The 15,511-nt window shown below is 50.4% G+C and overlaps 5 protein-coding genes across 5 annotated transcripts; 4 read left to right on the forward strand and 1 right to left on the reverse strand.

The window, feature by feature from the left end:
- Positions 1 to 479: 479 nt before the first annotated feature.
- ABOM_003378 (uncharacterized protein) lies at positions 480 to 4,774 on the forward strand (the record flags this gene model as incomplete). The annotated part of the gene is made up of 3 exons (XM_022530508.1): positions 480 to 779; positions 839 to 3,220; positions 3,269 to 4,774. The coding sequence occupies 3 exons, from the start codon at positions 480 to 482 to the stop codon at positions 4,772 to 4,774; spliced, it is 4,188 nt and encodes a 1,395-aa protein (XP_022392152.1).
- A 415-nt stretch (positions 4,775 to 5,189) lies between these two features.
- Positions 5,190 to 6,602, forward strand: ABOM_003379 (FAD dependent oxidoreductase; the record flags this gene model as incomplete). The annotated part of the gene is made up of 1 exon (XM_022530509.1): positions 5,190 to 6,602. One exon carries the CDS (start codon positions 5,190 to 5,192, stop codon positions 6,600 to 6,602), a length of 1,413 nt encoding a protein of 470 aa, XP_022392153.1.
- Positions 6,603 to 7,055: 453 nt separating this feature from the next.
- Positions 7,056 to 10,491, reverse strand: ABOM_003380 (DUF3433 domain-containing protein; the record flags this gene model as incomplete). The annotated part of the gene is made up of 2 exons (XM_022530510.1): positions 7,056 to 9,283; positions 9,342 to 10,491. The coding sequence occupies 2 exons, from the start codon at positions 10,489 to 10,491 to the stop codon at positions 7,056 to 7,058; spliced, it is 3,378 nt and encodes a 1,125-aa protein (XP_022392071.1).
- A 3,194-nt stretch (positions 10,492 to 13,685) lies between these two features.
- ABOM_003381 (FAD-dependent oxidoreductase) lies at positions 13,686 to 14,275 on the forward strand (the record flags this gene model as incomplete). The annotated part of the gene is made up of 3 exons (XM_022530511.1): positions 13,686 to 13,750; positions 13,885 to 13,966; positions 14,027 to 14,275. The coding sequence occupies 3 exons, from the start codon at positions 13,686 to 13,688 to the stop codon at positions 14,273 to 14,275; spliced, it is 396 nt and encodes a 131-aa protein (XP_022392070.1).
- A 502-nt stretch (positions 14,276 to 14,777) lies between these two features.
- ABOM_003382 (uncharacterized protein) lies at positions 14,778 to 15,439 on the forward strand (the record flags this gene model as incomplete). The annotated part of the gene is made up of 3 exons (XM_022530512.1): positions 14,778 to 14,782; positions 14,855 to 14,916; positions 14,973 to 15,439. The coding sequence occupies 3 exons, from the start codon at positions 14,778 to 14,780 to the stop codon at positions 15,437 to 15,439; spliced, it is 534 nt and encodes a 177-aa protein (XP_022392073.1).
- Between the last annotated feature and the right edge of the window lie 72 nt (positions 15,440 to 15,511).

The following is a 15,511-nucleotide window of genomic DNA, read 5'->3' on the forward strand; positions in this document are numbered from 1 at the left end:
GCGGGCCTTAGGGCACTAAATTCATAAAGACCCTACACTGGAAATTAGGCTTTATATAGAGTACCACTAGCGTACATAATATGACCTTAAATTTCATATACCATTTCGTCTTCAAATATCCTCATATCTCTTGTTGATCGACATGCCCTGCCGGACGCCTTCCTACACACGCCATAATTGATTGCCATACGACTGCCGCTTCCACGTTAGCCACATTATCTTCGCCAATAACGATCCTCGGCGACTGCCCAGGCACCACTTAGCTGAGCGATCTGCAAGTGTCTCGCAATTAAACTCCCGAACCGCCCTGAATCGGGTAGTGAACGAGCCTCTCACACGCCCGGTCCCGGCAGGTCTAAGCCTCATCCCACAGGGCGTCACGCTTTAAAAGGATGAAAGAAGTCAGCCACTGCGTGATCCGGCGACATTCCCCTGGGGATTCCAACACCTGCGGCTTGAAAAATTCTGAATAAGCAAACATGGTGACAACAATCTTCACAGAGGCATCGCGATTTGTACCGCAAGGACTCGACCCCGCGACCAACAAGGAGCTGACGGAGATCTGGACGCGTGTTCAGAGTCGGGTATTGGCGCTAGCCGATGGGGACCAGCGCAAGATCAGGCCGCTCGGGGTGAACGATGTGCTGGCGCATCTGGACGCGGCGCAGAAGAAAGACAACGGGTCGTCTTGGAAGCTCCAGGCCGTTAAAGACTCATTCAACAAAGCCTTACTGCTCATCCAAACGGTGGGTGGGATAGCAGCCGGCGCTGCGTCGCAGGTGTGACTTTCTCGAGTTATATTAGTGTCAAAGCAGAACACGAGCTAACGGTCGGGAAGGCGTTTGGACCCTCAGAGCTATGCTTCAATGCGCTCAATTTTGTGATCCAAGCATGGCAGGGTTATCAAGGCATTTTCGAAGAATTGGCCGGGTTGCTGGAGAAATGTACCGAATATCTGGGCCGCTTAGAGTACCACGTCCATGGGGGGATGGACGCGAAATTGAGTAAAGTCGCGTGCCAGCACTTGCTTCTCTTCGTGGAAATCTGCGATCGAACAGTTAAACTCCGTTCAAGGAGAAGAAAGCTGCTTGCAGGTGTCAAGATATTGTTCCTGCAGGATAATGGGGTGACGGATCTGCTCGCCAGGATGGAGAGCCTCGTCGATAAAGAAAATCGGCTGGTGGTTGCGCAGACATTTGCACTTGCCTCAGACGCTGCAGCCAACTCGAAGGCGAATCTCACTCTCATGCAGGGCCTTGTAGAATCATTTGCGGAGGACAGGACTGAGCAGAAGAAGGAAAGGGATAAACAATACAGGGAGAAGGTCGTCCTGAAGGCGCTGGCGTTTGATGAGACCAAGATGAACCAAGAAAGCAGCGAGCCAGAGGCTTTCTGGCAAACGATCTATCGCAACTATCTTAGGCAACGTGTACGGGGTACCGGTGAATGGATTTTTAGTGAACCCAAATACGTTGCATGGGAGAAGGGACAGGCCAAGGGACCTATCCTGGCTATCGCTGGTGGTGAAGGAACTGGAAAGAGCTTCCTCACGTCCACTATCATCAAGCGTCTCAACCAGAGGAAAACTACAGAGAGCTCCGACCGTAGAATCTCAACCGGCTATTACTTTTTGGAAGGGAATTCTCGGGAGGAGCTGAAAAATACGACCAACCTCGAGACGGTCGCAAAGTCACTGGTTTGGCAGTTCAGCCAGTCTGAGAGAATCTATCTCAAGTCCGTCGCTCAGATCTGTGAACACTATGGAGAGATCGACCCGACCGACATCTCAAAGCACCTGATCTTCGGTAATAAGGATCTGGCCACCATGAACATCACCTTGTATATTGTCATTGATGGGCTGGGTGGCACAGTCGGAGAAGGCATGGTCAGGTTTTTGCAGAGAGCGTCCATACCCATGCCCGGCCGCGACATTCGCGTTCTGGTAACCGGTGACCCCAGATGCTTTGAGCAGTTAAGCAAAGCGGGGAACATTCTCTTTGATTGTATACCTATCAGTACGTATAACCGATCGGATGTGGAGAAGTTTATAGAGAACCGGATGGATAGAATGCCAGCGTTGATCGATCGCGCTCGCTTGGGAATATCGGAGCTGCGAGACAATATTCGGCACAGACTGTGTGTAGAAACGAAAGGAGACTACTTCAAGATAGATCGGACCCTTGACCATATCAGCTCCCTGGAATATAAAACGGACATACAGCAGGCGCTGGACGATGCAAGCAAGGAACGCTCGCAGCAGATAACGGAGGAAATCGAAAAGTTGAACGAAAGCCGCTCCGAAAAGGAACTCTTGGAAATCAATGAGATTGTACGCTGGATCGTTTACGGCAAGGACCTTCTCACACCAAAGCAGATGTCTGCAGCGCTCTATGTGAGAAGCGGAGAGCCGTCATTGCTGCCCCTCGAGCAGAAGATTAAGATAAAATATCCGCTATTCGAAGTGGATAGGAACGGCAAGGTTGATTTCCGATCCTCTGAGATCGAACGTTACATTCCGCTGAGACACACGGCCCATGACTTGGAGGATTCGCAGGGCAAACAGGCAGCACAAGCCGCAGAAGTGGCCATGGTCAAACACTTCCTCCTCACGGTGTGTCCGTCGGAGGTTTATACCAAGTTGAAGTTTGACGCCTACCTGGCACAACTGCTCAGGCCCAAGGGTAGCCGTATCTACAGGGATGATCTACATACGGGTGAGGCAATGATGGCCTTGACTTGTTTAGATGTTTTGACAGAAGAGACTGATCGAAAACGCACGCGACTCCTTACTTATGCACGGAAATACCTCATAAGCCATTTGTTAACCGTTGATCTAGCGCTAGCAGACATTGCTTGCAAGCGCGCAGTGGGTATACGCTTGGCGAAACTGTTTACTGGGGGCAGTTCAATCGATATCTTGCTGCATTGTGCAGAGTCTGTTGATGATCCTACTCTTCGATTCAAGATACGACGCTATTGGCTTTACAGTGACGACAGTGTTAACACCATCCTCCGATGGCTTGGGGACTCTGCTGTTACCTCCGAAATTTCCGACACAGCGATGCAGGCTTGGGTCGCGAATGTCACCTCTGGGACAGAGCCTGAAGAAGACCTAATGAGACCTGCCGCAAAGAGAATGGCAGTACACTTCTTGCAAGAGGCGCATTCGGAATCATTTACAAAGGACGCGTTCCTCTTCATTGCGGGCTTCGTGAATAAGGTACGTAGCACTCTCCCGGATAAGCTCCAAATACTAACGAAGCCTTAGATTGAGCGTCGCAAGGGCATCGCTACCCACAACGTGAATGACCCTAGCTATATTTATTCGATTGAGGAGATAGACAATGTGGAAAATTGGTGTCAGATGATTCTGGATGTGAAATCAAAGACTTCGTTGTGGCACGTTCAAATGGGCAACTTGTTGGAGGTGCTCGGGCTTCCCAGGCTCGCAGAGGCCAGGGCTCGTCAAGCCTTGATGCTTGATCCACACGACTGGCGAGCGTCGTATCTGCTAGCGAAGTTGGTCGGGACGAAGGAGGGTATTGAGATTCTAGCTGCTCCGATTAGGGAACGTCTTGCATCCGACAACGCATGGCGACGAGATCCTATTCAGCGCGTCGGATTTGCTAAGCTCCTTTACATGTGTGGGCTACTTTACTGGGAAGATAAATGCCCAAGCACAGCCATTACATACTGCAAAATGGCGATGGAACTTGACCCTACGAACTATGACCGGGTGACAATGGTTCTGAGTTCTCTCGCTACCGAGGGCCGGTGGCAAGACATTATAGTATCTCTGAAAGGAGTCAAGAACTCAGCACACGTCTCACAGGGATTGCCGGAAATGGCCATCGAGCTCTGGAACGCTGACCGGTTCCACCAGATTTTCCTGCAAGCAGCACTACGGACAAAGCACTTCGATTTCCTGGCGGAGACATACGAAACCGCAATCAGTCTCCTTGAAGACCGTCAGGACCGTGCCACATTATGTTATATTCGGTATTACTATGCTACAGCAATATACTCACTGCGAGATCGTGAATCTAAGGCGATTGCCGAGTGGGAGAAGGTTTTGGCCGATGTTCCACAATCCCATTTGTATACCATTCTGCCATTGCTGATTAACAAACTCGGTCCTCTCTATCTTCATAAGGCACAGACGTCAGGGCACGACACCGAAGCTGCTTCTTCATATCTGCAGAAGCTAGAGAACTTAGTTCCCGACGGAGCGCCTGGGAGCGAGGCCCTCCTCCCGCCGAAGCTTTATCTTGCGCGGTACTACCAGACTCAGGGAGACGTGCTACGAGCGAAACAAATCACTCGAGAGATCGTGAAACAGGCTCTTGAAATACTGTCCGACGACGACGAAGACAATGACAAATACGCCTATCTTAGTCTGTTGACTGTGTTTCTACCCTTGGAGGATAGCAGAAATATGCTAACAAGTTTGGCCATGATGTCACTCAACACGTCCGACACAGCCATCATCTACTGTGATGGAGACTGCGGAAATTCCTGGTCGTATTTAGGAGAGATGCTGTGGTGTAGGGATTGCATTGACTTTCATGTTGACAAGGAATGCCACCAGAAACTTTGCGATGACACCTTTCCCTTCACAGCGTGCCATAAAAGCCATGACTTTCTCCACATTCCGGCGAGGGAGTCGATCATCCGAGACGTTCCAGTGGGCTGCGTGCCTTTCGGAGAAGCAGTTATCCCATTGAACGAATGGACGGAGCGTATTAGAAAGAACTATGTCTACATTGAGCACTGAGTCAGGGCAACCAATTGTCCATCCTGTGCAGTTCATTTAGGGGCATTGACTTTTCCTGTTTCACTCGACCACGGCTGCCACTGGTGTAGATGCTGTTTTCGTCGAAAGGTGGCACAAGTCATAAAGTTTCCGACGGATAAGGTATCCCTGGCATGTACCACGAGAATGACTGCTGAGGTGCCATCGATTTAGTACCATGGATAGTCATGCTGACTCCTTTTCAGCACCAGTCCCTGCTGCACAGTAGGGCTGGTGCACCACCGTCAGCGGACAACATAGGAATTTAGCTATTGGTGCCCTCAGTTCTAAAATGAACCGACACGTGTGTTTGCCTTGCATATAAAAAGATCCAGTACTCTCCTCCACAGCCCGCCATTTGGTAACGTTCCGCTGGGTCGCACTTGAATTACCCACAATGTCCCTCTCGTCGTGCGCCCCCTGGAGCGTTCTACGCGCCATACTGCTCCTAATAGCTCTCGTCCATGCCCAATCACCTTCGGAAGAAGAGTTCACTCCCGAGGACACAATCACACGCGATGTGTGCATCCTCGGCGGCGGTGCCACCGGCGCCTACGCAGCGATCCGCCTAAAAGACATGAACAAGAGCATAGTGGTCGTCGAACGCAACGAGCAGCTCGGCGGGCACGCAGAAACCCTCTACGTCGAAAACGGCGGTCATGTCGATTACGGCGTGCAGGGCGTCTTCAACTACAATGTCTCGAGGGATTTCTTCAATCGACTCGGCGTCCAATGGAAACCGCTGACTCCAGGCTCCCTCATTAACAAATACGTCAACTTCAAAACCGGGCATGAGGTCCCTCCTCCCGCCGGGATTGTCGACACCGTCGCCGCCCTCCTTGTCTACCGGTCTGCTATCCAGAAATTCGACTACCTCAAAGACGGCGTCTACAACCTTCCCGACCCCGTACCGGAGGAGCTCCTCTGGCCGTTTAGCCAGTTCGTCGAGAAATACAAGTTCGAGGGGGCCTTGAGCGTGATATACACCTTCGCCAATGCGTTAGGCGACATGCTCGCCACCCCGACGCTATATGTGATCCAATCATTCGGTATCTCCCATATAGACATCTTCCTGCAAGGAGGATACATCACGCCGAACAACGGGATGTACGAAGTCTACCGCAAGGCCAGCGAGGTACTCGACAGGGACGTTCTGTACAACAGCGAAGCCACTCACACCAGGCGTTCCGATACGGAGGTCCAAATCATCACGCAAGACAAGTCAGGGAAGAAAACACTCATCAAAGCCAAGAAACTCCTCATCACCATCCCGCCGATTCGCGAGAATCTGAGAGGCTTCGACCTCGTCCCCGAAGAAACATCCCTCGTCACCAAGCTCTTCTGGAAAACATACTACGTCGCCGTGCTCAAGAACACGGGCATCCCCAACGACATCAACGTCCAGAACGTCGACCCGAACGAGAACCCGGGCAATCTCCCGCGCGCCCCCTTCCAGTGGGCGCTCCAGGACATGGGTCCCAATAACTACCTCGCGAGTAAGATCGTCGGCGACATGAACTTCACGGACTCGCAGGCCCGGGACCTCATTATTGGGGATTTGCGCCGCATGGCGACGGCGGGGACCTTTGCTATCCGGGAGGACTGGGAGTTGGCGGTGTTTGGGAGCCATGTTCCGACGTCGTTGATGGTGGGGGTGGAGGATATCCGGGATGGGTTTTACGGCAGGGTGTATGGGTTGCAGGGTCAGAGGGCCACGTTTTGGACCGGGTTGACTCTTGTTTCGGATTATTCGGCTTTGTTGTGGCAGTATACGGATTCTGTTGTTGGGAAGATGTTTGGGGGGGAGTGAGGGTTGGAACAGTTGATGGTTATCGGGATGGTGTCGTGACTGTCGGTGGTTTGAACAAGTTCGGTGTGTATTGATGTTTGATTTGCTGTAATTGCCTATACCCGAATCTGGATTTGATTTTACGTACCACATGAGAACTCCCTCTGCCGGTAGAGACAAGCCATGGTGTTGAATCACGTCAAAAGCAGTGTGTTTGGTTCTGGACTGCGTGGAGGCCTGGCGTGACCTGTGGACGGAATCCTCAGTCTCTCTCGCATGATATTGCTGCAACAGGGTTCATCCCTGTAACTGATCGTATAGACAACATGTACCAAGATGTCATCCGGGCAAGGGTAGATCATTTGATAGGGTTCTCATGATCAGAGTGTTATATTAGCGTCAATTATGTCCAGTTTCCATGATATCTTTATACACTATTTACAAAACCCTACATCAAGTCAGATGTACATGCGGTCACCCAGCCTTCTCAGCCTGATCCTCTTCGATGACCCACTTCTGCTCCCCGGTTGATGTGGTGACCTTCCGGAAAACATATCTTTTATCGAGGCCGATCAGATAATCCCGACGAGCGGCACTGGTCCAGTCATAGGTACCGTAGAAACTAGGGAGAATGGGGCTGTCGGCAAGCCACACAAGCACTGAGCCAAGTGACTGCGGCACTCGGGGCCCCTTGAACTTGCCGTATCGTGTGATGAACACGAGGACGAGTGCAATGGCCATGGACGATACCATGATCAGGGCGACGATGAAGGATGAAAGGGACCGGGCGACGGCCCATGTGGTTCGTAGAATTTGGGCATCGCTGTCCGTTATCGGTTTTGGCAGGGGTTTAAGGTACATATCTTTCTGAAGGGTGAAATATGCTGCAAAGAGCCATTGGTAGACTTGTTGCGTTGCATCGGCGAGACGGTCGGGGTCGATGGTTGTCAGCTCGGGGTTCTCATTTTCGTAGACCAGCTTGATTAGGGAACCGGGCCAGTAGGACGGGAATAACTTGGGCTCATCAACGGCACCCTTTCCCGAGGTGTCCTGGATCGAGGCGATAAAGTGCTGATGGTAGTTTGCCACGTTCGATGTTACATTGTCCACTAGTTGCCCGCTCGTGAATGGGCTGCCGATTGGGTAGTAATACTGCAGTATCCCACTGGGGTCAAATCCAATTGTGAAATTCTGTAATCTTGGAATCGAATGGCATTGCAACGCGAGTGACGAATATAGGTTTGTGTTCGGGCTCGAGGGAAGGGTTAAAAGAACAGTCAGCGTGCCATTATCGGTCGCTCCACTTGGTGCTAGTAGCTGGACGGAATATGGTTCGCTTGAATTATCACGCATGACGGGTGGTGCACCCTCCACATGCTCGGTATCTCTAGCAGTCAGGTTGGGGATACTCGAATCCTCATCATACTCATCCTTCGAAAGGTCTTGGATAAGTGGGACATGATGACAGTTCAAGTCAGCCCCAATACCCAGCGTCACAGCTTGGTACGTATTCTCCATGTTCTCCGTATGGACTGAGAATGGAACAAATGAGTAATCCGGCGAAGTCCACGGAAGCAACGACACCGAATTTAATAGGGTTGACTGGATAGGACCGTATTGGAAGAGGGCGGGGATGGTACTGGAATTGAGAATGGTGGAACGATCGTAACGTAATTCCACAGCTTGGGTAGGCCAGGTTGCTGCCGTGCGGCTTTGGGTAAACAGCGCGCCCAGAACAGCTGGAAGACCGGTGTTGATAATGCAGCACAGTGAGACCAGGCTGAGCACGAAGGACCGGGAGCGTATAGACCGGAAAAACACGGTAATTGGACTTTGGGAGGACAGATTTAGCAGCAAGGAATTCTTCGCGTCCACTCGGCCTTTTTGGAGATGAATCCATGGCTCCAGTATGCCCAGGTGCAAGTAAATTGAATTGAACAAAGCTCGCATCATAGATGCCATCAGAGACGGTACAATGTTCAAAGCAATAGATAATCGATCTGAAGCAGTATCTGAAAGGCGTCGCAGTCGGTGATCTTTTGAACACATGATGAACAATACTGCCATGAAACAGATAACCGCTAACAAGCCTAGAAGCTCAGCGACAAATATGGGTTTTGATAAGAAATGAAGCCTGGGGTCTGGGCGTGGTGCTTTCCTACTCGCTGGTTTGTTTAATAGAACTTTCTCACGTAGTGTTCTGGGAGGGGCTTCTCCGGGAAGAAATCCCAGTTTTCGACCTGGTGGCTCTTGATACCAGTAGCATTGCCAGCCACGCAGCTTGCGATTAAGTTGTCGTGCAGTGGATTGGTCAGTACACTGGGCAAGCGCCTGAACACCAACTGGGTTGAATAGGTCCGCCACGATGCTGCACATGGCAGCGATCGATCCCGGGTCACCCTTGAGTATGTTCTCGCGCGACCGGTAGAAAACAGCAAGGAAGACACATGTGACTCCCCCAAGGAGAAGGATTATCTCTGACGCAATTGCAGGGGAGGTAATGACCAGGACAGCCACTTGGTCAGTTGTGCCGACGCCTTGAATAGGAGTATACTCTGCATTTGTGTTGAAGAGGCGGCTCAGTAAACGCGCAAAGCCAAGCTTGATATCAGTACGGATTTTAGACATGAACTCGTCCCCGGAGATGGGCACCGGTGAGTACCGCGCAGAGGTAGAGCACAAGGGCCTATAGCCCTCTGTGCCTAGGCCACATTGACCAAGAGAATGGTCTGTCAACGTTCCATTGCCAGAGGGGCAAACATTTCCCGTAGCACATGCCACTTTTGAGATATGTTTTAAATCCAGCTATATCCAGGTGCGAACTATCAAGCGCAGATATAGAGTCTTTGTCAACAATAATTGCGACTACTGAGCCATTGGCCTGCATGGAAACTTCCGCCTTCGCCGTATAATACCGCATGCCACATGAGAAGAACTGAGCCTTGGGTGTCATTAAAGCTGATGCCGAGTGGCTTCCTGTCTGTCCGACTAACTGACCGGAATTCGTTGCCTCAATGTCGAGGAGAAAGCCATATACATCAAGCGGGGCACATGGGATTGTGTCAAGCTCCCAGCGTCGGACCTGTACCGGAGTAGCTGTCAGGTCGAAGATACCACTGTAGTTCGCATTTAAAGTGCAGTTCTGGGAAGGGTCCGGAAGTGATGCCAGACGCAGGTCACGAAGCGCACAGGTTAGAGTAGAGTAATTAGAATGATCAGCAGAGGTCTCCTCAACGCTCACAGTGACATTCGCCGTGGGTGAGTTGCTGAGTGGCAAATCGGAGCATGTAAGGTCGGCCCAGTACACTGTATGATTAAGTTTCCATAGAGCCGTGGCGAGTGCATCATCCGAGGGGAGTTCAACTGGTGGGATGGCAAAGTGTGAGAGACGCGATGGTGTTTCTCCAGGATCCCCCCTTGTAAGAGAATATAGACTCATGTTCCGTTGCGAAGATATCCATTCGGCTTGCTCTCCAACTGCCACCAGTCCCGGCCAGCTTCTCAATGTGGCGGGAGAAGATATCGGGACGCTATCCAAGTCCAGAAAAGCGCTCAGTGTAGAGGGCAGCAGTAGCTGTACGAGAATATTTATGATAGACACCCCCAGCACCACCCAATGTTTTCTTCTCGCCGAGGAGAAAGGCGCTGATATGAAAGGCCCAAAGATATAGTTAGCGGAAAGCACGTCCGCAGGAAAGATCTGTTGTTTTGATAACTGAAAGTAGGGTTCTAAACGGAAGACATCGTAGACCGTAAAAGACCAGAGGGTCATCAACGACAGCCCCAGGATTGTTGGAATATAATTGTACGCAAACGTAACATGGTCTGGTACATCGTCTGTGTCGTCGTAAAATACAAGGCCACCTCTAACATCACTGTACTGTCGAAGCAGCTCGACAGCCAGCAGCATTATGGTCATGACCGATGCCAGGAAAAGCAGGTAAGTCGGGCGTAGCGTCCTTGGACGCCATCCTGACCCTGTCACCGACCTCGCTGCGTTAGATCCATATTTCCCCCACATCGCATACGGGAACCTTCCAGCTTCCGCAGTAGATCTTTCGTCGGCGAGATTCAAGGGCACCTCCCCTTAGCTGCGTCCCCTACTACGTAGTTATGGGGTGGTTCCGGCCGGAATAGAAACGAGCCGCCAGAGGCATTGGGGTTGATCAAGAATCGCCAAATTTAGGTAACATCGCATTCACTCCAGGCAGGAGCCGTGGGGACCATTACTTGGTCTCTGGTATTCATCAATGTCTCACCGTCAAGCCGAGAAACATCGTGTGGGGGAATTAATATCCGACGAGAGGTTGGAAATGCTAGTAAGGTTTGACAAAAAGGCGACGGGTTCCTGTGTCGATGGAGGGCCCACGTGACAGGGACCCATACTAAACTACTAGTAGTAGTACTACGCAGTAGTACTTCGTGTGGGCAGTGGTAAGTAATGTACGTACCTGCGTTCGTCATCTCCTCCACCGCCTCATTTTTCTGCCAGGCACGTGGATGGAATCAACCATGCTTTTCCATATCTTCATCGCCATGGTACTTGATAATTAGTGATGTCCTGGATGCGTCTCACACAGAGAATAGTTTAATGATCGGTTGAATTGATTGCTGAGCTATCTAGACCTAAACAATAAGCCTGGTGTGGGACCGCTTAGCGGCCGGGTTATCCTGGGCCCGTGAACAAAAATATATGTCTCGTCTAATTGTATAAAGTTAGGAGGGAATTAAAAAGGAGAAAGGAGGAAACAAAAACTTTTATTAGATGTGATTAATAATGTTTGAATACTATAAAAGTCTTTCAATCTCTGTCTGAATTAAACTATGTAAAAAAAAAAAAAAAAAAAACCGAGAACATCGAAGCAAGATCATCAATATTGTAGGGGCAGTCGGGGACTGAAAAGTATTGTCACGAAGCCTAACCTGTTTATTCTGCCCTACCAGACCGCCCTGTCATGTGATAGTGACCTGTTTCTAAAGTGGAACCCATGAAATCGGCCCTGGCACGGGATCAGATTTCGTGGTCCGCGCACCACTCTGATCGGTAAACATATAGTTTTAGAACTCTTCATGATATGCCCGGAGTCAACCCTACCTGCTGGTCGGGAAAACTAAGATTGGTGCCGGTTCGGGCCGGGTGCGGGTTGGCCTGCCAAAAACCCCTATCTGAATGTACAAGTGTAAATGCCGTCAGCTAACCCGCGCGCCGCCGACGCTATAAATAGCCCGCTTTCGATATTCTCAGCAGTCAAGCACAAGTCAAGGTATAGAGGATTACCGTGTATCGATGGCTGTATCTCTATGGCTGGGCTTTCGTACTCGGGGATAGAAATGTGCATGACTGGCGGAATAGTTCTTAGGACTCACTACTAGAAGCTAACGGTATTTATTTCAAGCGAGGCTGGGGAATGTTTTGAGTTATGCAGCAGGTCTCAAAGCGTCATGATCGGTATGTATATATTACTTTATATTTCAACCACTGAGTTATATTATGCTGTGGGTTGTAAGGAGGTATCTATCAATGTCTATGCAAGGGATGATCGCAACCCTTCCCGGTTTGCAGAGTAGTTCGGTATTATCTGGCAAGGCTACTATACTGCACATCCGACTTCTTAACACTTAATGTTTACTCTGGGGTGGATTCTAAAATCCCTGGCGCAAGGCGAAGTCTTCAGTGTGCCCAAAATGGTTTAATTTGGTTGATTCAGGTGGGATTGTCAGTATGTAATACCAGCCCAACCCTTTACCATCTATTCTATCTCCTTTGTATTGAAAATCCTGGATCATCTTCACTGTATATAGTCTCTATACGAAGTATTTCAGGATTTTGCGAAGTGATTCTCTACATAATTGGCTGTTGACTCATTTGAAATCGGGCTAGGGAGGGCGCTAGGATGGAATGCGGTGTATACATCAACTTCCGCCAGCCGCGAGGCCTCCATGCCATAATTTTAATCCAGAACAGTGGACATGCTGGTCCTACCGGGCTCGAAGCAGAATCATTTCCGATCTGACCGGTCTGTATCCTGTGCTATGATCGATAATCTTGTCCTCTTAGATTTGCTTGCCAGTACCCTACGTTCTCAATCATATATAATACCAAAGTAACTATCAGTAAAATGTCCAAAGTACTCTTGTCTACCAATAGATGTATACACAGGCTCAACTTCCGGTGGATCTAAGCGAGGGATCAAGTGCAATATACCAAGTGATGGTGGATATTCTTTGCTTTCATCTCCTTCCTTCCTGAATATGTATGTCCCCTGCTTCCGCCTGGCGCCAAAGATGATTTATTTCACACGGCTGTAACCTATGTTGATCAGCCCGGAAATATAACGAGGCATGCCTACTTATAACGAACGTTCAAGTTATTGACGATCAACAATGTGCGTGGTTACGTAAATGGAGGATCTTGTATATGAGCGAGTTAGATCTGCGTAGCTGGACACCCAAAACGTCGATTATGGAGCTTGCCCTGGCAATCACCGAGATCCATCGAGAATCCTGTGTAATAATACTACAGTCCTATAGCGTCAATAGATTCTTTATTGAGATTTCACAGTAGTGTATGTTATGTAGATCTCCTCCAGTCATATGAACTACCCCTTCTTCTGGAATGCCGTTTCCCTGCCTCTATATAGATTGACAGCATACATTGTGTTAATTGGTCATGGTGAGTGGTCACCGAAGCCGATACATCCGATGTTGTTAAGTGGTAACTCTCCATTGTGCTTAGCCGCTCTATTGAGTGGTCTTTGTAGACCAGCCTTCATGGGAGGCATTTGCCTCCCCAATGTGCTGGAAAAATTAAATGATATGTAGCATGGTCGTGGGAGGGCACGTGAGATCTCCAGTCACACCTTAACCACCACCATCGCGAGGGTGAAGAGCTTTCGTGTCATTGTCGTTGGCCGTCCGATCGCTGGCCTCACCCTTGCCCATAGCTTGCAGCGATGCGGAATTGATTTTGTCGTTGTGGAAGCGAATGATCCCATTACACCTCCAACTGGAGCTTTAATTGGCATCCTCATAAATGGGGGCCGGACGTTGGATCAATTGGGTATATTTGCCGATGTGTTAGAAGAGACCGTCGTCGCGAAAACCATGTACGACTGGCCGGGTCCTGCCAGGCCTCTTGCGACAGAGCCACTTCGAATCGTTGAGGACAGGTATGGAACACCAAGAATTGTAGTGCTGCAAGATCGGATAGGCCTGTCCAATTGCGTTTTTGTGTCGGCAGATAGTATATACCCATTACACCAACTGTTTCCTTCTCGAAGATCTCTGAGAAGGTTGAGAACAGGGCGTACCTTTGCTTGGAGGAGGCCTTTTACCAGCACTGGAGTATGAGTCGATGCATTTGCATTGGAGATTCGATGCACACGGTATGCCCTCAACGAAAAGCTCTCCCAGGAAGTCGGGTTACGCTGACTGACCTACCGCAGATGGCTCTGAATATCGGCCAAGGCGGCAATAAGGCAATTGAGACAGCTGCATCATTTGCAAATTGTCTATCCATTTTGGTGGAGTGTTCTGGAGGACACGGTCCGATTGCTCTCCAGAGCATCCATGCCGCTCTGCAAGACTGGCAAAAGGTCCGGCAACCTTGGGCTAAAGAGATCCTGGCACTGACAAACGAGGCGACTCGACTCGACTCGGGCGCAACTATTAAGCATACCATAATCTCGCAATAGCTACTGCCCTAGTTATCCCGTTACCCTACAGACCGATCGTCTCAGATGCTCACTGAGGGCGAGATGCTCGATTTCCTCCCGCTTTCCGCAAGGGCTGCGCAAGGCACTCTGCCGCATGTCCGACCAGACTAAAACCACCCCCGTCAGGATAATGAAGCGTGCACTGACATGTGTGCCAGTTACCAGGCTAATGGCTGATGCTATTACCTCGATGAGATTCCTCTCTGAGAAGGGGTCTGCCATGACCATTCCGATTCTCCAGAACGGCTCCTGGGCTGGAAGGAATGGGGAAGTGTTGAGCGTCACAGAACCTATACATAATGTGGCCGTCCGGGACAAACTGATCGGGTCATTCATCGCCTTCTTCTTGCCATAAATTAGCAGCTCTCAGCCCGTATCCTACTGGCACATGCAAATGGGATCTTCTTTGACCACCTTGGGCCCAGTGTACACGATTTGGCTCTTGGGGCGCTATCGCACGACTCATTCCTGCGCCGAAGTGATGCTGTAAGTGAAGACGGTTCTGTGTCAACAATGTTATCTCCCACGAGATACCCTAACATGATGGGATAACCGCAGTTTCGGGCTTCTGGGCACGGCATTTCAATTTTGGAGAGTCGGGTTGCTCGTCCCTTTGGCCAGTATGATGGAAGGTTTGCGCACCCCGGTCGCGAAGCTCCTCCCCAGTCGCCACCAGGTCCCATTGTCCCAACCGATGCGCTCGGGTCCTTCCTCTCCACGTTCATTGCAGGATACGGACCCAATTTTGGCAATTCCTTCCCGAAGACTGTCGCCATGCGCCAATACTTCCACGCCATCTGGCAGTTTTTCCCCCATCACCGTGCCCCTGCCGCAGGCTCCCCCCACGGTGGCCGCAGCAGGAGGATGAAGCGAAACGAAAATTTCACTCCAAGTCCGCGCTACATTCGTTGCATCTATCGATCGCTCGCTCTGGTCTCTAGATTGACCTTGGTTCACACTCAGCATTCGCTTCCGGAGGGAGTCTCGCGGATCAGTCGACTTTTGCAGGAATCCCCCCAACTTCCCGCGACGAGCTTTGGCGACGGTGTTGCGACATTCCTCAAGTACGATGCAACGATCGCGATGATCATTGGACTTGTTTGGCTACCGGGGGATGACATTCAGTTTCGTGGTGGACGGTGATTGGGGGATTCGCGGGAACGACGGCGATTCTGGGTCCTGGTGCGGCGATGGATGGATGGCCGTGACTTGGGG

Source organism: Aspergillus bombycis (assembly GCF_001792695.1).
Source record: "Aspergillus bombycis strain NRRL26010 chromosome Unknown contig00016, whole genome shotgun sequence".
In the NCBI taxonomy this organism is placed as follows: Eukaryota; Fungi; Ascomycota; class Eurotiomycetes; order Eurotiales; family Aspergillaceae; genus Aspergillus; species Aspergillus bombycis.